Raw genomic sequence first — 25500 nt, forward strand, 5'->3', positions numbered from 1 at the left:
ATTATGTTTAATGCCATATTTAATTCGTATATTACGTTGACATAATACCCCGGTGTAATCCATGCGTGGGTGGGGGTCCCTCCGGCAGGATGTGGGCTCCATCCCAACTATTCCTCTCAGACCCCCTATAATAAGATGTTATAAAGACCCTCATCAGCACCAACCCGCATCAAACTAACACCAGTTCAGATCCCATAGGCTCCTCTGCCCCCACCCCCACCCCCACCCCCACCCTCCCCCTCCCCCAGTACGGACTGGTTCTGCTGGTGCGACCCTGTTCTGTCTCCGGCGGGGGGGGTGACATCCTGTGGCGCTTCCTGTGTTTGTAAACTAGACGGGAGGAGAACGACGGAGGAGGGAACCCGAAAGGTAGACACACCGCCGTTCATTTATTTCTTTAATGCACGAAAAGTGTCCACCGGCACGTCGCGGTGGGGCGATCCTGGTGTAGTTAGGGTGTAGCTGACGGAGGAACAAAGGATCGGGCGGAGGAGGTCGTGGCGGAGAATCTGGCGACACGTCGGGAGGACGGCCATCGCTGCTCTTTCTTAGCCCTTAGCTGCTTTAGCATCGGGCTAGCGCCGCGGCTCCCGACGCGCGATCGGTTAGTTTTCGTCGGGAACACGAAAAGTGGGTCACCGTGCGAACGTTCCCGTGTGTCGAGGTGCAAACCGTGGCTCCGTGATTGGGGGTTAGGAGAACGGTGTGTGGGCGCCACAGAGGCGGGCTAAGATAGCCACATTAGCAGCTTTTTTAACGGGGAAGCTAATGCTAAGTAGCGGCTAGGCTAGGCCACTGATGCCATGTTAGCTACGCATCTCAAATTCTCCGGCAGCCCGAAGACTTCGCCTTTCTTCTGTTCGGCCGCTGCAGAGACGGTGCGTCTGGCTAGCGAGGAGCGGATTAGCTCCTGTGTTAGCATACGCTAATAGTTAGCAAGCACGATTAGCTTACTGACGATAATGGCGACCGATGTGCATCGTCAGGTAACCACAGAGAACCGACACGTCTGGTCGAACCGGAGCTGCCCAGTAGCGGAGCCCAACTACAGGGCAGCTAGCCGGGCTCCACCGTAGCGGGGGCCAGTTACAGGGCAGCCTGCAGGGCTCCGCGGTGGGGTGGGTTCGGGTTCCATGACATACGGTCGGGATGAGGAGGATCTGGGCTCCCCTCGGGGACTCGGTGCTTCGTGGCACATTAAACCAGAGTTCTCCTCATCAGTGACCGTTAGCAACAGCGGGGACTCGAGCTCAAGCATTGTGTGGATTTTTTATCCCCATCAAAATGATGGGCTTATAAAAATAGATAACGACTGCCGCCCGGTTCCTCCCCACCGCCAGTGCGTTGGTGAAACATCTGATCTATTGCTGGGTTTTAACCCGTTTTGTGGTTGGTTCAACTGCTTGAGATTATGTTTTTTTTTTTAGCGGTTGAGTGTGGGCTGGAGACCCGAACAGGGTCTGCTCTAGTGGGGGGGAGGAGGAGGCCTCGCCCTCATCAATTAGGCCTCAGCACAACACAACACAATGGATTAGACTGCTGAAGGCTCCTCCACGTCTCCATTAGCCCAGATGGTCTCCTGCAGGGTCTCCTGCATGCTCTCAGGGCGCTGGACCAGTACGCTGGTCTTCAACCTTGTTAGTTATAATAGCTCAAAGTTCCGAGGAGCACAATAATAGTCAAATAGATCTCGTCTCCTAATCATGCCGTGGATGGATCGCCTCTTAGTATTATTTAGTGCGGATTGTTTTTAACCAATTTTGTGCTGAATAACTTTATTCACTGTTTATGCCACTTCCCCGCCCTGAAAATTAAAAACTATGGAATTCGGAGGATTAGGTACCGTTTAAATGCCTCCACGTACCGTTTCTTCTAGGGTGAATTATGTGTATTTGGGATTATAGCTGTTCGTGTATTTGGCGTTGAGGAGAAAAACACATGCATTTAACCAAAACAATTAAAAAAAGTACGCCTCTTCATTTTGAGGAAAAGTGGTCAGGAAAAATACCAGGATTGAGTTAATATACAAAAAAAGCCCACGCAAATGTTGAACAGCCAGAATCGACTTGCGTAGGCCCAGCTGATGCATCTGTCTTCCAGCATTGTTGGATAATCTTCCTTTATTTCTATGAAGGAAAGCTACTGCTATCAGCTGTATGTCTGCAGTGCATGGCTCTGTCTTTACGTCCTGTGTGTTATGAATGTTATTCAGTGCGATACACCAACTTGTTGGGAACCTGTTGTCTGGTGCATGTCATTACCGCTGTAAACAGGCTGTACGCAGCCATGATGCTGTTGTGATCGTCTGTTTGATCCACATCCTCCTTCTCCTCAGTTTTTAATGCTAGATGAGTGAGGTGGGTGTGGCTTCCCACCTGACTGACCATCCTGACTGACGGAACGCTGGATGACCTTGTCCCCACCCCTGTCCCTGCGTTCACATACTCGGTCCCTTCAGCCATGTCCCATCTACCCAGCAGCTCAGTCCGCGACCATATGAAATGGGTTTGTTTTGACAACACCAAAGTGGTTAGAAATTACATTACTTGCATTCATGTGTCACTCAGGATGTTGTCATTAATGATTTGATGTTGCTTATTACAATTTTTTTTTTTAATTTGCATGATGAAATTGGTCCTACGTGCAGATTGGCAAGAATTACAGCCTGTTTTCTTCATTTGTTGTGGTTCATCATTTCACCATGTGAGGCTCCCGTACTGGTGTTAATCCCACGTGGTCCTTGTCTATCGTCAGGCCGGGCTGCTTGGGTGCGAAGCGGTCCTCTCCAGCATGGCCCTGATGCAGGCCAGCTCCATGGCAGGTCCACCCAAGAAGATGATGGCGCCTCTGGGCCACGGCCCGCCCCAGAGAGAGGGCCCCGACCGCGGGCCCCAGAGCCACATGATTCTCCCCTCGGGGATGAGCTGTCCGCCACTGGTGAGCACGCACCCTGGGACCTCTTGGGGGGGGGGGGGGGGGGGGGGTTAGACTGTGCTTCTTTAGCTGTGATCTTACTGTTAGAAGAGCTGGGTGCCCTTGTTTAATACACTTAAACACCTATTCCCTCCATATTACCACAATAAGAGCCCCCTTATTGTGGGGCTCTTATTGTGGTAATATGGAGGGAATAGGTGGAAGGGGGCTCTTATTGTGGTAATATGGAGGGGAAAGGTGTGCGTGTGGTGAGAAGACACTAGGAGGAATGTGGGTTTGATCTTTCAGGGTTTGATGGGATCAGGCCCCAGTGATAAAACATGGGAGCCAGCTGTGGTGGAGGGAAACGTATTATATAAACGGGAAGGCCGCCAGCAGGGCACTGGTTCTGCTGCAGAGAAGGTGCACGCATTCGTTTTGAATGCAGAATGGGTCATTTGATTGTTTGGTTGTGGTGTAGACCTGAGTTAAAGCTGTGCCTTGTGAAGGATTGGAGTCACGCTATCATACCGCCTAACAAAAGGAGTGTTGTTTTGGGTTTCCCCCCGTGAAGCACAAACCGAGCAGGACCTCTGCTGCGGCCGGGATTCTTAGAATCCTCGGATAAGGAATGAGCGGGTAGGGCCGAGTCGCCCTGTAGCGCGGGCCAGTGGGTGACTCCCAGCGGACTTTAGTCTGTGTTTCCTCTGCAGCTCATCAGGAAGGACGGTGACTTCCAAGCCCCTCGCCTGCTGGACGAGAAGGACATGAGGGCCAACGAGGACATGCAGATGAAAAAGAAGAACCGGAAGTCAGGAACGCCCTGCAAAGTGAGAGAACAAGATGGAAGGGGAGGGAAGGTCAGTGGTACTAAACCTAAAAAAGTAGCTCTGACATCTACTGGGCAGGTCTGTTTTTTTCTTTTTTTCTTAGTTAAAAAAATAAATAAATGATCCAAGACTTCAATTATGCCTTTTTAAGTACCAATCCGAGCCCTGGTAACTTCAGGCTCGTGTGTTGGGATCGGAGGCTTTCATATGGGAGCATTTTTCAGTGTGGGGGAGGAGGGAGGAGCCGGGAGGGGAGACGGGAGGGGGCGGAGGTTCTCTGGAGAGGAAGGGGGGAGGGGAGAGCAGGGGGAGGGGAGCGAGGAGGCGGACAATAACTGCAGTTGTGTGCAGAAGAGGGGGGGAGGGGTGGAACATGAGGGCATGGAGCCTTTGCTAGGGATTCTGTGTCTTGTTGAAATGAGAATATATCGTTTTATTTCAACGAGGGGGGCCTGGTTTATTTTTCCTTATTTATTTATTTATTTATTTTTTAATCACATGGCCCGCCGGTCATGTGTTTCCTCAATACATTTTATAATTTAATTAAAAGAAATACAATTTCCAAATAAAAAAATAAGTGAATTTAGAAAAAATGCCCGACGGGACATCTTTTTTAATCTTCACATTAAAAAAATAAATAAATAAAAGTAAACCGTGGAGCGGATGGCGTGCCAGCGGATCCGGACTCTGACCCCGTGTTTTCTGTGCTGCCCTCTTTAGGGCCCGGGCGGGGACGAGAACGGGCCGGCCTCCAAGGTGCAGAAGAACTTCATCTGCGACCACTGTTACGGCGCCTTCAGGAGCGGCTACCACCTGAAGAGACACATACTGATCCACACAGGTACGTGCCCCGCCCCCGCCGCCCCCCCCCCCCACCCTGCTGCCTCGGCCACCTCTCAATGAGTGCTGCCATTAATTCGCATTTGTAAGTCTTACACCAAGCGACCGGCGTCTTGCACTGGCCTGCGCCCCGGGGCGCCAGGACCCCCCCGCTGTAAGACCCTCTCTGCGGCCCGCTTACACAGCTTGCTTTTGGTAGCAGCGTTGTGCAGCCTCACAGCTGACTGGTGGTGTCTGTGGGGAGCTCTTACTAAAACTGGTGCTCTTCGGTTTAGGGGAGAAGCCGTATGCTTGTGCCGTATGTGACATGAGGTTTATTCAGCGTTACCACCTGGAGAGACACAGCCTCATTCACTCGGGTATGCGTCCTCTATAACCGTACCCATGTTACATAAGTCCAGCCACATCTGTAGTCCTCCACTCACACCAGTGGGACTGCAAAAGGTTCTCAGGGTGGATTTTGTCTGTGGACAGTAACTTCCAACAAAGCAAACTGGAGAGGCAGGGTCCCCGATGTAAAGGCGAGGGGGTTTGGCTCTGTTCCGTCGGGGCCCATAACACCAGAGCCGCTGATCATAACCCTAAAGATGGTCACCAGGGCCTCGCAGCACGAAACGAAGGTTGTCGTCGGTTACGTACGGGGCTCGTTGAGGGGGGAATCAATGCATGGACATCAAAGGACTACACACCCATAGCCCCGGCTAGCTGGGCTCCAGTCCCAGGACTCCCCTTGTAGACTGGTCGTTATGGAAGGATATCATGTGCCCTTATGTCATGATTTAAGAGTAGGAATTGCGGTCGGTTAATTTTCAACCCAAAGGACTAAAAAACATGGCGGCCTTATTGCCTCATTAAATGTTCTCGAAGCAGTCCCTAGTTCACCTTATTTTAAGTTGATTCATTACTGTTTTGTTTTTCAATACCCATTTCATTTCCCAGTCAAGTGATCATCAGACACAATGCGTCTATAATTGTGTACTTTATGTGCCTGTGGCGATTCATGACCCTTTAGTTAGGCCCAATACTCACTTGATTTCTACCCGTTGACTAGCTAATAACTGTATGCTCTGTGTGTGTAGGGGTGAAGCCGTACGCTTGTTCCATGTGTGACATGCGGTTTTTCCAGCGTTACCACCTGGAGAGACACAGCCAAACTCATACGGGTATGCGTCCTTTTACCGTACCCTTCTCAAGCACAAAACCTCAGTCTGGAGGCATTAACTGTCTTGTTACGTCAAAATAGGATTTGTTAACCGATGCATATATATATTTTTATCTATAAACGTATATAGTAAAAAAAACTAATCGCAATTAATAAACAAGATCCCTTTATTAACAATGGAACCAAATATAACAAACCAAACAAGCAAGAAAAAAAGCAGTTCATACCAATTAATCCGTAGAGGATAGTCCTTTGATGTCCAAGACTATTTGCCATTTTTTCAATTGCACCCTTGTCCAGTGTGTTCCGTCTGCTGTTGTTCTGTAATGTTAACCTTCTGAAAGCTCACGTTAAACCGTGTGGTAGCCCAATGCTTTACATTCGTTTCTCCCGCAGGAATTAAAGCGGTGATCAGACCAGAAGCCTTGTAAATATTTACGTCCTACCATCATACTACGCCCTAGCTAGTATGCATGACTCCAGCCGTTGACTTGATGCCTTTGTCGTAAACAGAGGCTCTAATCAAAGCATGGTACAACCGGGTTGGACCCTGGTGCTGCTGGAGGCAGCTATGCAGATAACACTGGCCTGTAGTGACGGCTCATAGCTCCTCTTTGACACCTTTTAGTATGCTTGTACATTTATATCCATCCTGGGTTTTGACTTGTTTCAACCGTAAGGAGTCCCTGTAATCAAGCTCATAGGTGGGCGAATGCCAAACACCAAAAGCCCCTCAATGCTAATTGGAAATGTCTGGTGCATCCCAATGATGGCGTAAACCCTCCTTCCAGCTAACGTGTTGATGCTTTGTGTATGTAGGGGTGAAGCCCTACGCATGCTCCATGTGTGACATGAGGTTCTTCCAGCGTTACCATCTGGCCAGACACAGCCTCACTCATACTGGTATGCGTCTGCCCCCCCCCCCCCCCCCCCCAGCTCTCTAGATAACTTATCTCGTCTTCAGTCAAAAGTGAAAGTAAACTCGATAGCGGGGTCGTCTCTCCTCGGCGGCACCTCCCCAAGCGTTAAATCGCTAGTCGTATCCGGGTAACTGGATCTAGTCTAATTTCTGGAACGGAGACGTAAATGTCAGGTTCCCCGATCTCCAACGTGTGACCCTGGGTTCTGAGTACAAGCAGACTTGGGACGAGGCCTTGAGAAGCGGTACCCTACCCCAGCGCACATAAGCGAGCCTCCGGCTACAGCACACATAGCGACCGGCCTCTTTCCCCTATCGATTAAGAGCTCATGTGTTGTGTGTTGTTTGGGTTTTGCTAGCTAATGATCTGATCCTCTCGTGTGTAGGGGTGAAGCCATACGCTTGCTCCATGTGTGACATGAGGTTTTTCCAACGCTACCACTTGGCCAGACACAGCCTCACGCACACTGGTACGGGAAGACATTTCTAACTACGTCCGAGCCCCCATAACCGGGCCGCCGTTAGGTCGTGTTGATCGACAGCATAGCAACCGTCATTATTCTATTGTTAGACTTGTACTTGTTAAAATATAAGCTATAGGTAGGAGATTAAAAAAACTTTAAGCCCTGTAATTTTTCTTGCTCTTTGGTAGTTATTTTCTGAATCTCCTCATTTGGATCCCTCTTGTTGCTGAGGGAAGTCTGAAATGTACGTTTAGCGAGGGCTATAACTGCAGGAATATGTTAAATGTTGCTATGACCCAGTTTCTATAACATCCGTATAATTGTAATTCCGAGTGACGTATGTTCTGCCTGCACTGTTGGCCTCTCTGAATACATTTAACTGAATGGGTGTAACCCTTTCACTGCCAGCCTTTATAAGTTGTTATCTTATGTGTGCAGGGGTGAAGCCATATGCTTGCTCCATGTGTGACAGGAGGTTTTTCCAGAGATACCACCTGGCAAGACACACCCTCAAACACACGGGTATGCGTCTTACCTTATCCCTCTCACTTGACACCGCCAGGGGATAGAGAGAGCATAGCCCTCTTAACAGGCCTGCCTGGGAGGCTGCTTAGGCCCGGGATCATTTCCGTTCAATGTACACCCCAGAACTATGTCTTTACTTAGCAAATTTTGGGCCTTATGTTTCAACACGGCTATCTTCCTAGAGTGCCATTAAGGTGAAATTCATTTCACATCCTTGTCATGGCTTCTAGGAGTGGTAGCATGGCATCGTGTCCGTCTTCTCTGTCTTGTGTGTGTAATATATGGGGCTAGTTGTGGTACACACAGAAGGGTCCCTGTTCAGTCTGATAATCCGTATGATGCTAACTTTCACATGTCATTGTTGTACACGTAGCTCCTGAGAGCGGATTCTAAAGTGTGGTACTGTATGCGTTTAGGGGTGAAGCCGTACGCTTGCTCCATGTGTGACATGAGGTTCTTCCAGCGTTACCATTTGGCAAGACACAGCCTCACGCACACTGGTATGCTTGTATTTGTTTTCCCTCTACTGTAAAAACCTATTTATACAATATGCATTTTTTTCTTCTAATGATAAACCTGAATTAATAATATCAGAGTTCCTTATAACGCAATAAAAAAGAGTTATAAATGAATAAGGCTTTGTTGGAAACTGTCCACCTAAAAGGGCCCTGATATCCTTTTGCCAAAAACGTGCTTTTCTGCTGAATATTGTCTTGCAACATTTGCATGTCTAGTCCTTATTTTAGTCTTATTTTACACACATCTATCCAAAGCACATTACACAAAAAGTATTGCCATTTTGGACATCAAATGCCATTTAGAGTTCATAAACTGGAGGCTACCATTTTTGGTGTAAGTACATAATCAGTGATTATATTTATTTTCACTGGTTTGCTTCATTGTTAACTTTTCTTCTAGTGCTATAAATTTAATCGATTTAATGTTTTGATGTCTTAAGTATCCATACTTTTGAGTGTAATGAGCTTTTTAATGGATTATATGTAAATGTACAATAGTCAAATTCATGATGTAATTATGTCGTTGATATTACATTTAAAATGCAACTTAAACAATTTCATATTATATATTGTGTAAATGTCTTATCTCCATATGGAAACATGTAAATTATAATATGGATAATATGTTTTGTGCTTTGTCTAGGAGTGAAGCCATACGCATGCACCATGTGTGACATGAGATTTATCCAACGCTACCAACTGGAGAGACACAGTCTGACTCATACCGGTACGTCCTTTCTCATTAACCTTTGACCCTCTTAGCCCTCTCTTGGGTTGTGCATGACCCCGATATTGACTCTTCTATGGCTGCATCAAACTCGAGTTTGTACTGCTACCTACCGTTTACCTGATCAATATCCTGATCAGCTGCCCCTGCAGTAAGCTCCTCAAGTACATGACAGCAGCACTAGTTTAATGTTAAACGCTTTGTGGAAATACATATGGTTTGAAACTGTGGCTGACCAAGTCAAGGTACTCAAATAGTAAAGCTGTAGTAAGTATACATTAATGTTAATGTAATGGTTCTAATTCAGTAGTGACTGAGTTATCCTGCATTGAGGCAAAATTGCCTAAAGGATTATTACATGTTGTCATGCTAAAAATGTATTTAAATATGTCGATTAATATATATACAGCTAACACAGGGGCAGATTTTAATTAAACAATATCTAATTAATTCTGGCAGAAGATTGGTCTAGGACACTACTGATGGACTAGGTAGAACAATGCAGAACACTAAATTATATTATACACTTAATGAGCCCCTAATCAGGCCACCAAAACGTATGTCTCCATTATGAGGCTCCCAAAACAATTTTATGATCATTTTATAAAAATATTGCTGGATCCTTTTTTTTTTTTTTGCAAAATTATGAAAACTAAGAAAAACAACTTAAATGACATGTATACCTTTTAAATAACAATACAACAAACTGTCTGTGTCAACCTTTAACTTCTAGCTGTCAACCAGAGCAGGGAATGTGTGTAGAAGTTAAAGCAATGCTGTCCACTACTTATGGAGTTCACTGTCACCCAGTCAGGGTCAACCACTCAGTTCAAATGGCTCCTGCCCCTAATCAAAATTTGGCTTACTTTCCATTCAACCTTGTTTATAGCCCGGTTAATAAGAACAATGCTATCATTATGTTATTGTGCAAAGGGAAATGTTTCTATGACTGTTTTAAATTAAATGAGATGCTAAACTGCTGGTCCGAGAACCTTTCCATCTCAAAGCATGTCAGCCTTCTGCTCTGTACAGATGTTTACCAACTGCCTAAAATTGTCTTACCTTTTGTGATCAGCGTGAAAAACAATCAGCATTTCCCGTTAACATAAAAAGTCCTAGTAGTAACGTTATTTATGGCTTGTGTAAATTAGTGGAAGTAGTTTTATGCTGACCCAGTTGGAATGTGCTCTCTAGGAAAAATACAAATTTGGCCCAATCCTAGTATAGCTTCTGGCAGGTTGTAAATTACTAGACAGCTTTTTCTCCAAACACGTTGTCTCCATTGTCCCCCCCCCCCCCCCCCCTCCCACGCATCGTTAATTTGAACATTGGCCCGATCCCAATTACGATTTTCACATATAAATATTTTTTTTAATGATATTTTCGAGTGGTCCAATTGGATAGTGGGTGTATATTTTGAAACACTGGAATATTCTGTTGGACGCGCTGATGAGAGCAACCAAACGTTACTAAACCTTTTGGGTTAGTAACGTTAAACCGATCATTTTTGGCAGTTGAAATTCTTTTTGTAATGCTAAAGTTGGTGCTTTGTGTGTGTAGGGGTGAAGCCGTACGCTTGCACCATGTGTGACAAGAGGTTTTTTCAGCGCTACCACCTGGCGAGACACAGCCTCACTCATATGGGTAGGCGCCTGTCGAATATACCCAGCCCACCTATAGAATACCTACTCATACATGTGCTTGATATGGTTTAAATATTGTTCATGTACAATTGGTAATGAATTAGACCCTTAAGTCATGACTGCCACTAGATGACATCATCAGCTCATGTGATGTGTTGTTTAAGTGGATTTAAATAATTAAATATTTTAAATTAATATCAGACAAGCATCGTAGAGCTGTTCTTCCCTTGTTAAGTTATTTCAGGGGAGACATTGGTTATTAACCACCTATAGCGATTGAGAAGATATTGGTAGACATAATTTAAAGTTGTAATAATGAAACAGGTGTTTGTGCGTATATATATTTATATATACATCAATGCACACCATTTTTCTGTCGAGCCGGATTAAAAGTAACACGATGCTCTGGTCGTTTAGGTGTGAAACCTTATGCTTGCACCATGTGTGACATGAGGTTTTTTCAGCGATACCACCTGGCGAGACACAGCGTCATTCACTCGGGTATGGGTCCGTGCACCGTGCCCGGGACATCTAGTGTCGGCAAGGATTGGTGGGCTTTACTGAAGGGCCCATGTTTAAATGACAGGCCCTTTTTAGTCTTAAAGAAGTAAAGTCCTAATGTACAATCCTAATGTACAATAACCCACATTCATTATGCTTATGCAGCAAAATGGCCTCACTGAGAACATGATTACTTTATGGTTAAAGCAGTCGAGTTTTATTGTTTTTGCATGAAATTGGCGTGTGTGTGGTTAATAACCAATAGATATGAATTCAGAAATGAGTGGGTTGAGTGAGGTCAAGTAACGTAATACTGCTACTTTGCGTTTAGGTGTGAAACCTTACGCATGTACCATGTGCGACAAGAGGTTTTTTCAACGCTACCATCTGGCAAGACACAGCCTCACTCATATGGGTATGCACCTACCCACCTCAACCATGCCATTGAGATCTGTGTGTATTAAACCTGTAAACACGAGGTCCAGCTAGGCCAGTTGTAGGGTTTTTATGTTGATCCGTAGAATGGTTTTATTGGATTGAACATGATTGAACCTCTATTTTTTTTTTTGGCCCATCTGCAATATAAATGTAATGTCATCTGTAAACAAAAGCAATACAGAGACATCATCAGCTCATGTGATGTGTTTTAGTTGTGGACTAAAGGAATGAACCCTCAATGCCATCCTTTATTAAGGGGAATTTGGCAGGGGAAACAAAAATTCGAAATCTAGTCATGTATAAATACCCTCATAATTCTTATCGAATTGATGACAAAAGCGGTTAACAACCCATCAATTTCAAATAGATGTCCGCTACATTTTACATTGATGGATTGTGAAACGGAAACGATTGGGCAGGCTGACAATAATGTATTGATGCTTTACGTTTAGGTGTGAAACCTTACGCTTGCACCATGTGTGACATGAGGTTTGTTCACCGTTACCACCTGACGAGACACAGCCTCACTCACTCGGGTATGCGTCCGTGTACCCAGGCCATTTCACAACGTTTTTGCGCTATTCCTGAGGGAGGTTTGTGTGAATGAAGTCTAAATCAGTTTCTCTATTTGTTGGCACGGTTGGATAAGCTAAAAAGGCTGTAAAAAAATTGCCCTGATTACTAAATGGCATTTGCCTATTTTCGTGAAAGTGCTATGTAATGCAGTACCACAATTTGTATTTATTTGTTGGCATCATTAATATTGTTGGTTTCTAGTAGTATAACCTGACTTATTTTGGCCTTCTTTACCCAACCCACACTATAGATGTTAGAAAATCGTGTTTAGAACTACAAAGGATAATACGGGCATGGACCTTTTTTAATTTACTTGTTTGGATCTCTTGATCTGCCTCTTAGAAATTGTCCACATTCTCTGGAGATTTCGGTGGCTTTTTTGGTCAGCAATTTGAGCAAAATGTTCACCTTTGGCAGAAATGGCTGAGATAAGAGATAAGCTGAAAATGCAAAATGGATGTTTGTCGTGATACAGAAAAACTTTTATTTCGGCCCTTCATTAATCCTGCATAACTTTTGTAATGCTAAAGTTGGTGCTTTGTGTGTGTAGGGGTGAAGCCGTACGCTTGCACCATGTGTGACAAGAGGTTTTTTCAGCGCTACCACCTGGCGAGACACAGCATCACTCATATGGGTATGCGTCTGTCGAATATACCCAGCCCACCTATAGAATACCTCCTCACATATGTGCTTGATTTGGTTTAAATATTCATGCATCAAGGCATCGTAACTGCTCTTGTTCGACTGTTAAGTTGAAGAGTTCAACTTCCTTCTTTTGGAAGATAGCATATTTTGACTTGTATTAATTAACATGATTTTTTACAAACAAATTTGTGAGCCAGCTTTAAAATTAACATGATGCTCTGGTCGTTTAGGTGTGAAACCTTACGCTTGCACCATGTGTGACAAGAGGTTTTTTCAGCGGTACCACCTGGCGAGACACAGCCGCACTCATATGGGTATGCGACTGCCGTTGAAACCCAGCCATAGGGATGGATGCCGCATCATAATAGGCCCATTCACTAGAATATAGGATCAGACAGAAATGCAAATCCTGAATCTCCCACAGATCCGTCTAGTCTTCTGAGCCCAACCATTTAGAGCCAAGATGGCCATGGGATGGAGAACCATATGTGGTTTCACCTGGTACAGCACAACACATAGTAGTATCTCCAGACGGTCTGGTTCTTGTACCCTGACACGGTGGGTGGAAAGGACTTTTTTTAAAATAAGTGACCTTTCCACAGCCAAATAGAGGATCAAAGTTCCCATATGGCATCCCCTGTTTACGCTATTGCATGGACATTTTGTCAATTTTCAAAGTCGTATACCACAAATCTATCCTAATCAGTTTATCAAACAGATCAAAGCTGTATATTCGTAATGGTTTCATGGATCATTTAAAAGTCGAAAACCCACAAACTGTTTTAAGGGGATAATTTCTCACCACACCTTGATTTTGGGCTGCTTGCCATTTTAATTACTCAAATTATTGGAACACATGTATCTACTAGAGTCATAACATTTCATTTCTTACGATAGAACTCCTCTGCAAAATGATGTCAAATGTCATGTACATAGTTGTTTAACAACTGCCTAAAATTGTCTTATCTTTTGTGATCAGCATGAAAAATAACTTTCCCCCCCCTCCATCAATTTGCAGTTTTTATAGACGTGTATACAATAACGTTGGCAATTTAAATTCACCGAAATTGTTTTATTTTCCAAGCCAGTCAGAATATTTGCAAAATAATTTATAATTTGGTTTTGAATGTTCGTCCAGCCTTTGATGGGTTTGGTGATGGTAATGGCTAGCAACATCTGTTTTTCCAACCATGCTTACACCATTGTCAGAGTTTGGGCTGTATTCCAAAAAGATATCGTCTCATTCAAAGAGCTTCTATTCTCGTCATTCATTGGAATATCCAATGATCGGCAGCACTGCTGAGCACAACCAGACTTTACTAAACCTTTTGGGTTAGTGAAGTTACATCGATCATTTTTGGCAGTTGAAATTCTTTTTGTAACGCTAAAGTTGGTGCTTTGTGTGTGTGTAGGGGTGAAGCCGTACGCTTGCACCATGTGTGACAAGAGGTTTTTTCAGCGCTACCACCTGGCGAGACACAGCCTCACTCATATGGGTAGGCGCCTGTTGATAATACCCAAGAATAGCATATATTTGTCTTTGACTTTAAATGCTTGTATTAATGTGATAATAGTAATATAGCCTTATCTTGCATTTAGTTGTTTAAGTAGATCTTAAGTCTTCTATTCTGAGACGTGTCGAAGGCAGATTTAAGCCATTGTCCACAAGTGGCGGCTAAAATTTAAAAGCTACCCTTTATTAAAGAACAATTGATCCAAAAACAAATTACTGCCCGTATACTCGCCCTACTTCAGTCCATCCTATTGCCCTTTTATCTCCTTCTAATACAAGGAGAGTTGGCTAGCAGTTTCTCGAAAGCAATCCATATGAATAGGGTCCAATTCATTGTAGTTCGTAAAGTGCGAGATGGTTCTGCCGAACATTTTATGAGAAGGCTGTCGACTGCGGGCGCTGAAACGTGAATCGTTGCTTTCTTTTCGAAAGGCATGAATTATAAGGAAGATTTGTTTCCCTTAAGGTTGGATATCAGTCTTTTAAACTATTCCAAAGTATACTTTGATTGTGATTCATGTTTCAGACATTTGTCAGCAATAATATAGACTTTATTTAAATAAGAAATGTGACCCTTTTCTTCTCCATTGCTTTGCGTGAAGACTTCTTTGGAGCGGTACCATGCTAGCTAACTCCTTGTGTTGCAAGGAGACTTGAACCGCAATAGGGTCTCAACTGACATCCAGGGTTTGCCCCATTAGGCTTCATTGACATAATATTTTGTACGTCTCAATGCTAAAAAAATTTATTGCATTCTTTTTCGAACCAGCTATAAATGTAACATATGATGCTCTGGTCGTTTAGGTGTGAAACCTTACGCTTGCACCATGTGCGAAAAGAGGTTTTTTCAGCGCCACCACCTGGCGAGACACAGCCTCACTCATATGGGTATGCGTCTGCTGATTAATACCCAAGATTAGTATTTATTTGTACCTGATTTAGGAATAAATTACTGCATTATTGTACTAATAGTAAGGTCTTATCAGGCATCTAGTTGGTTAAGTGGATCCTAGTACCCCTTTTATTCACAGACAAGCAATGTATAGGCAGACTTTCAGGGTCAAAATTGAGCCACTAATCACAAATGGAAGCCGACAAAGCTATCCTTTTCAAAATAACATTTCATCCCCAACCAAAATACTGCCATTGTCTACCTGCCCCATTTCAGTCCATCTCATTGCCCTTTTGCCTTCTTCAAATTCTGAGAGTTGGCTAGCAGGTTTTGGAAGAGCAGTCTAAATGAATGGGTCCAACTCACTTCAGTCCTAAAGTGCAAAGTTTCTCAAAAAACATGTATTTGAAGGACAATTGTTTGTTGATGTGAACATTGTAAATGTATGAATAATTCTTACATTATGATGTTCGTTTCATTTTTTTATATATATTTTTAATATACAATAGTTTAACTGGATGGAATTGACCCTATTCATCTGCATTGGCTAGAGGAAACCAATCTAGAGCTGTGCTATGCTAACTAACTCATGGTTTAAGAAGGAGACAAAAATTGCACTAGGTCCTCAACCGACTGGGATCTACCCATTAGCCCAATTTTTTTATTTTTTATTGTCAATTTTAAGCCTAAAAATTAATTGCATTTGTCGAACAGTTATAAAATTAACATGATGCTCTGGTCGTTTAGGTGTGAAACCTTACGCTTGCACCATGTGTGACAAGAGGTTTTTTCAGCGCCAGCACCTGGCGAGACACAGCCTCACTCATATGGGTATGCGTCTGCTGATTAATACCCAAAAATACCATATATTTGTACCTGAATTTGTTTTAAATTACTGTATTAATGTTCTAATAGTGAGGTCTAAGCTTGCATCTTGTTGTTTAGGCAGATTTAAATTGATGGGCAACAGAAATCCGTAATTTACTTCTTATTCAATTTATTAAGAGTTAACTAGATCTAGAAACAAGCATCAGAAAATGATGTTCCATTAAATCAATTGCAATCCCAAATAATTTCATCTACAATTTCCATCTCAAAGTCAAATTTCCATTCTCTCAATCCCATTGAATGGGTGGAGTTTATTTACCCTCTTAGCTACGTATCCAAGCAGGTCACCACTTGCCTAACCCTCAAGTGACCAGTTCAGGGCGCATTACCTTACACTAACCTTACCCTTATGTGACGAAGTCAGTGACCAATAAGATTAAACTTACCGTCCACTCAAGTGACCAGGTCAGGGACCCATCACCTTACCCTTACCCTACAAACATGGTACCAGGCCAGGGAACAATTACCTTACCCTAAAAACATTATACTAGGACAGGGAACAATTACCTTACCCTTACCGTAAACATGTGATCAGGTCAGTGACCACTTACCTTGCACTCGCATCAAGATGAAGGTGCAACTGAGTAAAGTTACCATGTTTCAGTCTATAAAAGCTAAAAGTGAGGTGGCCGGGGCTTCAGCTCATACCCTTTCAAGACTGAGTTGATCTGACTCAGATGTATATCAATATACTTTTTGTAGTGTTGCGAATCCTGCCATCTGGTATCATGTTTATTTAACGTTTATAGGTCCTGTTGTCCATCACTTTAAATCCCTCTTTTTTAATCTGATACAAGCAATTTCAATCCAGATATTGGGTCAGGATTCTGTCGCTCAAATGGCAGCAGATACAGAAAACCTCCCTTTTCAAAATAATTTATCAGAACGTAAAATACTACTATTGTGTACTTGCCCCATTGCAGTCAATCCCATTGCCCGTTTTGTCTCCTAATATTTTTTATTTCTAAAAATGTATTGCATTTTCCAAACCAGCTATAAAATTAACACGATGCTCTGGTCGTTTAGGTGTGAAACCTTACGCTTGCACCATGTGTGACAAGAGGTTTTTTCAGCGCCAGCACCTTGCGAGACACAGCCTCACTCATATGGGTATGTGTCTGCCATTAACAACCAGGAATACCATTTTTCTACCTGATTTAGCTAAAAATGACTATGTATCCAGTTGTTTAAGTCGATTTTAGTATATACCTTGTATCTGAGGTGAGCATGTAAGGCCAGATGATCAGGTCAGGATTTAGCTGCTGATGAGGATCAAAGGGGATGCCATATGGGAACTTTGATCCTCTTTAAAACCTACCTTTCTTCAAGAATGATTAATCCTGTAACAAAATACTGCAGTTCTACTCACGCCACTTCAGTAGATCCTATTGCCCTTTTATCTCCTAAGACGGAGAGAGTTGGCTAGCAAGTTCTCAAAAGCAATCAACATGAATAGGGTCCAGTTCTATTGGGTCGTAAAAGTGGCTTGGAAGCTGATGGTTCTGCGTAGCACCTTATGGAAACGGTGTGGACCGCGGGAACTGAAACATGAATCATCGTTTTCTTACTAAAGATATTGATTTTGAGGAAGATTTGTTTTGATCTATATGCTGGAAATGTCCATCTTTATGACATGGCTATAGAATATTTTTTTATTATGATGCATGTTGTAGATTTTTGTTTTTCGTCATCTCAAATTTTTTTAACTGGTAGAAAAACGACCCTATTTATCTCCATTGCTTTGCATGAAAACCGCTATGCTAGCAATCTCATGGTGTTACGGACAAAAGTTGCAATGGGGTCTCAACTGAGGAGGAGTGATTGTCCCGGTTGGGCTTTGATAAATATTCTTTGGTTGTTGAAGTTTTAATGCTTAAAGAATGTATTGCATTTTTCAAACCAGCAATAAGATTAACATATGATGCTCTGGTCGTTTAGGTGTGAAACCTTACGCTTGCACCATGTGTGACAAGAGGTTTTTTCAGCGCCAGCACCTGGCGAGACACAGCCTCACTCATATGGGTATGTGTCTGCCATTAATACCCAGGAATACCATATATTTGTCCTTGATTTAGTTTAAGTGACTCTATGGTACCGCTTTACAATAAGGTTACATGAAATGACCATTATTTAACATTAGTTAATGCAATAATAGGTGTCATAATGCATTAGCATATGGGTTAGGGTTAATTTTCGGGTAACTGGAGTCAACGCTTACCCTAGCCCTATTAAATAGTTTGTACATTAAGGCCGTAGTTAACATGAACAGCATTCATACACATGAAAACCATTAGTAAATGTTTACCAGACCATTAGTTAACTGTTAATTAATTTCGTTAATTGTAAGTTCCTGCTTAGTACTGCTTTGACTAATGTTAATTAACTTACCCTCATTGTAAAGCGTGACCAACGATTAGTTTACTAATAGTTTATTCTACTCTTGTATCTCGTTATAAGTGGATTTAAGAACGCCTTTTTTGTAATTGGAGATGAGCAATGTAAAAGCCAGATGTTCAGGATCAGAATTTAGCGAAATTGAGAAAATACCTTTTTCAAAAGAACAATTGATCCCAAAACAAAATGCTGCCATGCCTACTTGCCAATTCTCCTTTCAACGCAAGGTGAGTTGGCTGGCAGGCTCTCAAAGCAATATAAATGAAGAGGGTCCAATTCATTCCGTCCAAAAAGGGTGTGGATTTGCCAAGCTAAAACCAGAATCTTAGATTATTTTCAAATTACATGGATTTGGAAGGAGATTTGTTTTGCTATACATGTTGGAAATATGAATCTTTTGGATGTAGCTAAAGAATACTTGGAATATGCTGTACGATGCATTTTTCCCCGTATTTTAGGTTGTATCCGATTTATTTAACTGGAAGAATTGGGACCCTAATCATCTGTTGCTTTGCGAGAAAACCGCTAGGGAGCTGGTCATGTTAGCTAACTCATTGTGTTACTAGGAGTCAACATTTTTAGTAGGGGCTCAACTCACAAGGCAGTAATTTCCCCTATGAAGGCTTTTTAAACTTGTTTAAGTTTGAATGCAAAATACTTGATTGCATCATTTTTCAAACCAGCTCAAAAATTAACATGATGCTCTGGTCGTTTAGGTGTGAAACCTTATGCTTGCACCATGTGTGACATGAGGTTTTTTCAGCGCTACCACCTGGCGAGACACAGCGTCATTCATTCGGGTATGGGTCCGTGCACCGTGCCCATGACATATAGTATTTATTTTCAGACAAAAAAAACTTTTTATTTGCCCATATATTAATTTGGCTGACACTAATTTTTAAATGCTAATGTCCAGTCCATGTCTCAGTTTTGCAGTTAGAATTCTCCTTGCTTATTCCCTTTCTTGATGTCTGGCATCCCAAAATAATTGCTCAAAATCTTGAAGGTTATCCTTGTGTTTGCTTGATGACCAATAGATGTTGTTCATTCAGGAAATAAAGAAAAGTTGGTTGAATGAGGCCCAAATAACGTAATACTGCTACTTTGCGTTTAGGTGTGAAACCTTACGCATGTACCATGTGCGACAAGAGGTTTTTCCAACGCTACCATCTGGCAAGACACAGCGTCACTCATATGGGTATGCATACGCCCACAAACAGTACATGATTTTGTTTTGATAATTGTGGATGTAAGAGATTTAAAATCACAAAACTTTGTACAAATGTTGACAACCCAAAATCCTATACCGCCAATTGTTTACAATTCATTGGAAATGTAGCATTCAACTGCGGCTCTTATTAAATCTGAAAGGGGTAATTATTCTGGCTGATGATAATGTATTGATGCTTTACATCTAGGTGTGAAACCTTATGCTTGCACCATATGTGACATGAGGTTTGCTCAGCGTTACCACCTGACGAGACACAGCCTCACTCACTCGGGTATGCGTCCGTGCACCCTGGCCGTTCTAGTTTTTGGGCCGTATTGGAGGATTTGTAGGTTTTCTCTCAAGAGATTTAGAATCAGTATGTTGCGTCCCCCTAGTCGTTGGCACTTTTGACAACACGCTAAAAAGGCTGTAAAAACATGTAATCCCTTATCGGTGAGGGCTTTAGAAAGGACTTGGGCCCTGGGTTTCTCTCTGGCACCTTTTTGCCCAGAATGGCCCTCCTGTTAAACGCCGGTCTGTGATGATACAGCATGCTCCGGCTGACTAGTTTATTTTGGGCTTGTTCTCCAAAATAGTTTGGACATTCCCGTAATTCCTGAAAATAATCTCCATTTGGCTCTCCAAACCACTGGGCTGGAGGTCTTCTACATAACTCCACCGTGAGGCCTATTCCGATCCAAATGTAGCAAACGTCCCGCAACCCCGCCTTGTAGTTTACGCGCTGCTTTGGGAAAGTCCAGGGGAAAAGTGGAAGTTTGCACAACGTGGAGATGAACCGTTGAAAACCTTGTGGACTTTGGGGTGGAGAGGCTGACCTGGGATCCGTCTTGTGGCCTCATGAGCCTAGAACTAGTTGCTCTGCATGACACATGCCTTTTGCCAGGATGGCTAGGATGTTGGACCAATGGTGGATCCCCTGCCGTCTGAAAAGGTTAACTCTAACAATGATGTTGAGTTGTTTGGTGGCCATCAAGGAACGTGTCCCTCTGCAACCACCAGACTACTGGTGCAGGAAGGAGATCTACCCGAGTCATGGGCCCAATGAACTCGTGACCGGGGATACGTTTTAACCTGGGGGGCTTTAGAGATCCCAAGAGGATGTAATACGACTAGGTAGTTCTCGCCATGAGGAGTTTCTTGTCATATCTTAGCGGCATCCGTCGGGTGCGTTCGATTCTTGATTAAAGTAGACCTACTTGTGGAGTATTTAGTTCCCAAGTAATTACGGAGCAACAGTGTTGAATGCTACTCTCGTAGTGACATTATGGGTGATGGACTGAAGCCTTTTCAGACTGTTGAACCTGATTAACGTTTAAGGCAATGCTCTGGAGGATTCAGAGTTAGCCTGATGGGTTTGGTTTGAGGTATTGTACAGCTAGAGACTTGGTCAGACCCCCATTGTTTGCTAGGATTGGTTGTTTAGGTTTGGGTAATGCCGGATTCTTCCACTTGATATGTAAATTGACAATTTTTACAGCCTTTTTAGCTAGTTACCCTACATGTGCCAATAATACCAGAGGGTGATCTAAAACACACTACCGTCCAGCTAACTGGACATAGCCATGTTCCTTTAAGAGCTTAGACGCTTTAGCGTTAGGGTTAATATACTTTATATACAGTCAGTCAGTCAGTCATGCTAGCTAAGCAGTTTGTCCCATTGTTAACATTTTAGAATTCTTTGCATGTCTCTTAAAGAGTTCCCCACCTAGAGCCCACATTAGGGATGTATTTCTGAATGGAGCGTGGGGTCCCAGAGTTAGCATGAGCTTGTAAGTTTTGTGTTTTGTACTGCTGGAGGATAGGGCTAACGCATTGCTCTGTGTGTGTAGGGGTGAAGCCGTATGCTTGTTCCATGTGTGACATGAGGTTTATTCAGCGTAACCACCTGGAGAGACACAGCCTCACTCACACGGGTATGCGTTCGTTTACCGTACCCACACAACCGAGTAAGGCCCCTTACATTTTAATCGAAACAAACTCGAGTTTGGATTGTCAAGTCATTTGATGGGATGTTGAACCAGCCTCTAAAATGTTAGAACGGGGGGGGTGAAACGTGTTTAATAGATTTGAAAAATAATTGAAATTCCACTCTGATCTACACATACTGAGTTGATGACGAGGCATTTTAAAAATCTTTTTTATTATTAAAAAAATGAATCAGTTGAATGCAGAAAATTAAAAAATATAAATGTCATCATTAGAGTGAGTTTTTACTTTTTAGCTGTTTAGTATGTTTACTGTCGCCAATGTAACTGGTGACCACAGATTGCATGCTGTTTATTAATATAAATATGATTACTGTTGTTATTGTGGTTGATGTCTGGATGTTGTGCTGTAAGGGGAACCGGGATGTGTCACTGACTCTGTCCTAAACTCTTTCAGGGGAGAAGCCCTTTGCTTGTGACATGTGTGACATGAGGTTTATCCAACGCTACCACCTGGAGAGACACAAGCGCGTGCACAGCGGGGAGAAGCCCTACCAGTGTGAACGATGCCAGCAGGTATGTGAGGCCGTGCCCCCCCCCCAGGGAGGGGCTGGCGGTCGGAGACGGAGAACCGTCTGGGGTCTCCCAGGGGTGTCCCCCGTACCGCCCCACTGAAGCAGTCTCTAGCCTCAATTAGTGACTCGCGGTTGGATACAGTAGCGAGAGACGTCTCAAGTCTGGATAAACGTTTTGCACAATGAAAGCATTCATCGCATACACAAACATGAGTTTATTTAATGCGATGAATGCTTGTGGATGTAGTCGTGGCCACACAGTTCTCTGAATGCCCAACCCGAACTGCCACATTCCTGTCCGAGGCCGAGATACACACGGAGGCCTGAATCAAGATGTAAGCTGATGTCCTCCGTTGTGTGCGCTGGTTGTGTAACTGTCCTGGGACCAGTGTATGTGGCACGTTACAGGGATGCCTCTTCATAGCTCCCACATACTCGACTCGAGGCTGCTATCCGGCTGAAGTCCAGATCACTTCAATAGTATAATAGTAAATGGCGATTCTAAATATTGTGCCGCAGATCCATAGTATTACCCCCACTACACACGACACACTGCGTCGTAACACCCGCCAGTGATACAGGAACACATCAGAGCCGTTCCCTCACACGCCCCTCTCTCCCCCCCCCCCCAGAACTTCTCGCGGACAGACCGGCTGCTGAGGCACCGACGCCTGTGCCAGGGGCGCGGCGTGGCCAAGGTGGAGAACCAGCCCTGCTGCGACCCCAGGCCCTACTCCCAGGAGCCCCCGCCGGCGCCGCCCACCTGGAGCCCCCTCCACCCCCCGCCGGGGCGGCTGGCCGTCTGACATTCCACCCTCCGTTCGCAACCAGGCCAGAGCCGGGAGGCCCCCACGCCAGGCCTCTACTCCTCGGCCCTGTGCTGGATGGCGTCCCGCCCTGGCACAGGCTGAGGCGTCAACTCTTTGGGAGGGGAGGGGAAACGTGACGAAGAGGGACATTCTGTGTTGTTTTTAGTTTGTTTTTTCCCGTTTTTTTTTGTCTTTTTACTGTATTTCTTTCTACTTTTATTTTTTTTAAACGGCAGACTTTTCTGTGATTCAGCAGTGGGTCCTGTTTTGTACTTAATCTATTGATTTGGCTAAACGTGGTTGTGTTATCCAGATATATCTGCTTCCCGGCGGTACTGGGGAAGTGAGGCTGTGCATCCTGTCGCCCTGGCAGCGGGCCGGTGTGCGGTTGTATATAGTGGTGAGAAAACATGTGAACGACCTGCTTTTTTGTTGCTCTAAGGCCCATTTTGTACAGTCAAGAACGGAGGTAAAAAAACAACAAAAAAAACGCTATTGTACTATTGCAGGTCAGTTGGCTTGGTTCACCTGGACTGGAGGAACGGTTGTAAGCATAGTGGGTGACAGAGGGTGCCGACCGTGGGGACTACTGCTCATAGTTGTGATACAAGTGCTGTCCCATTCCATATTAACAGTCTTGCGAAGCCCCTTCTGATCTTAATATGATGATTTTGGTTTTGTTTTTATCGACGAAACTCGAACTGTTGTTAAAGAGAAAAAAAAAAAAAAAAAAGCTATTTGAATGTAATGTTGTACAAAATGAATAGAAACAGCAAATTAGCAGCGAGTTCATGTATTGTCCTTTCTGCTGCTGTAATACAGAAAGACTAGGGGGGGGTGGGGGGGATGGGGATGGGGAGGTTATTTTGTTAAAGGAAAAAAAAATAACGATTCTACTGCGTAACACAAAGTCCTGAAGACGTATTCCAGTGGGGCCTAGGCGTGGCCCCCCCGGTGACCACCTCCGTGACCCCCCTGGCGTCGTGTGCTGGGGCCCCAGGATCCAGTGCTCTGCTAGAGTACCCATGCCCTGCGTACCAAGGTGCCGGCGTACCATAGCGTCCATGCGTCTCTCCGCCCTGTCCTCCCTAGATCCTGATTGGCCGCTCCAGAAACCCCTTGGTTTTTTAAGTTTTTTTTTTTAATGTACAGATTCTCCAGTGGGATGGGTTTGGGGGGGGGGGGGGGTTAATACAAATCTTGTGGCCTTAGTGTGCTTCTTTTTATTTCCTGTATTCATTTGCCTTTTTTCTGAACTAATGTTTATTATCGTGCTTCAGATATATTTACTAAGACAAGGCCACCTTTTCACCCGAGGGTCTTCCGGCGGAGCCCAGACTGGTCCCCCCCCCCCACCCCACCCCCTCAGGAGAGACGCCGTTGCTTTTAAACTCATTGTTACTGATCAAAGAAAACAACCGTTATATAGGGAGGAGGAGTCAGGAGTTAAGGGAGTTTGACCGTTCGTTGTGAGTCGTCAATAATTAATTTTTTTAATCCCACCCCCCCTCCCCTGGAGAGTCACGATGGCCGTGGCCACACACTAACGATTTGCATATGTATCCAAATATTATGTGGTTGGTGTGTACAATGGATGTCTGTTATGTTTTTACGGCTTAGCCTTAAATAAGTGCAGATACACGAGTAATCATTGTAGTGCAAAATGATATTGTAACGGACGATTACTTTAACCCAAGGAGAACATTGTTGGTAATGTGTGAGTATCATGGACAGAGTAACGAACTAACGGCGCAGCACCGCGATGGTTTAAAGGGCAATATCAAATAATTCATCTGTTAAATCCCTAACTGTATTCTGTTCTTTTGAGTTCTTATTTGATTTTTTTTATTTTTATTTTTTATCAGTTTCATTGTTAAAATGCAATAGAATCCTTGAGGCTCTGATCATGTGTCTATAGGAGGAGAATTCTGCAGGCAAATTGTTGTGTTGTCTGAGAATTTATCTGTTACATTTTGATGATTGTTTCAAGGACCTTTTTTTTTTTATTCTGATGAAATTGTAAACACTGGAGTGTCGGGAAGAAAAGACAAAAAAAAAAAAGAGATACTGATATTTTTCCTTCGGACTGTACTAGAGTCTAGGTTTTAGACGGAGCCGATTCTCCTCTACTTGACAAAGAAGGGGGTCAGAACCATTTGGATCAGTGCAGTTGAGAGCCCAGTATGTAATTTTGCCATTAGTGGCAGTAGTACCACGAACATGTTTTTGTTTTTGTTCTTATACAAGTCCCTGGTATTTGTAGTGATTATATTGATAATGGTATTAGATAAGCAACAGCATAACAGTAGCTATCACAGATTAGTTGTTTTCTTTATTAGTCTTGCATGCAGAGTTATGGTCCTCCGTTAAAAAGGATCTTGATATTGATTATTTTGTGTAGGCAGAAATGAGTGCATAAGAATAACTTCCTAAAAATGTTACATTGATTATTGTAAAGACGGGCTAGCTAATATGTACCCTTGTGATCCAATTAGTTTCAACTGTATGAATCGAGAGGAAAGGCTTCTTACTATTATGCTGAAATAAAATAATTTGTAAAAGATATTTTAAC

The 25500-nt window shown here is 43.5% G+C and overlaps 1 protein-coding gene across 50 annotated transcripts; it reads left to right on the forward strand.

The window, feature by feature from the left end:
- Nucleotides 1–211: 211 nt before the first annotated feature.
- Nucleotides 212–25493, forward strand: znf740a (zinc finger protein 740a). 50 transcript variants are annotated; one of them, XM_060068267.1, is made up of 29 exons: nucleotides 212–369; nucleotides 2336–2529; nucleotides 2755–2937; nucleotides 3609–3773; nucleotides 4464–4584; nucleotides 4859–4942; nucleotides 5663–5746; nucleotides 6565–6648; nucleotides 7051–7134; nucleotides 7567–7650; nucleotides 8070–8153; nucleotides 8815–8898; nucleotides 10459–10542; nucleotides 10959–11042; nucleotides 11374–11457; nucleotides 11933–12073; nucleotides 12607–12690; nucleotides 12932–13015; nucleotides 14114–14197; nucleotides 15019–15102; nucleotides 15854–15937; nucleotides 17021–17104; nucleotides 17933–18016; nucleotides 19105–19188; nucleotides 19503–19586; nucleotides 19807–19890; nucleotides 21449–21565; nucleotides 22002–22120; nucleotides 22752–25493. In XM_060068267.1, the coding sequence occupies exons 2-29, from the start codon at nucleotides 2461–2463 to the stop codon at nucleotides 22923–22925; spliced, it is 2769 nt and encodes a 922-aa protein (XP_059924250.1). In that variant the 5' UTR covers nucleotides 212–369; nucleotides 2336–2460; the 3' UTR covers nucleotides 22926–25493. The 50 variants fall into 50 exon arrangements, with proteins under 50 accessions (XP_059924250.1, XP_059924255.1, XP_059924266.1 ...); XM_060068272.1 differs by having other exon boundaries at nucleotides 21449–21532; XM_060068283.1 differs by having other exon boundaries at nucleotides 12932–12968; nucleotides 14151–14197.
- The last annotated feature ends 7 nt before the right edge of the window (nucleotides 25494–25500 follow it).

Source organism: Gadus macrocephalus, chromosome 13 (genome assembly GCF_031168955.1).
Source record: "Gadus macrocephalus chromosome 13, ASM3116895v1".
NCBI classification, from domain to species: Eukaryota; Metazoa; Chordata; class Actinopteri; order Gadiformes; family Gadidae; genus Gadus; species Gadus macrocephalus.

Excerpts from the sequence above, each read along its gene's own strand:
- znf740a (XM_060068267.1), top strand. The coding sequence starts at position 2,461 with ATGTCCCATCTACCCAGCAGCTCAGTCCGCGACCATATGAAATGGGTT. Across the intron at positions 8,154-8,814 it reads ACACAGCCTCACGCACACTG|GAGTGAAGCCATACGCATGC; the intron begins GTATGCTTGTAT and ends TGCTTTGTCTAG. Across the intron at positions 12,691-12,931 it reads ACACAGCATCACTCATATGG|GTGTGAAACCTTACGCTTGC; the intron begins GTATGCGTCTGT and ends CTGGTCGTTTAG.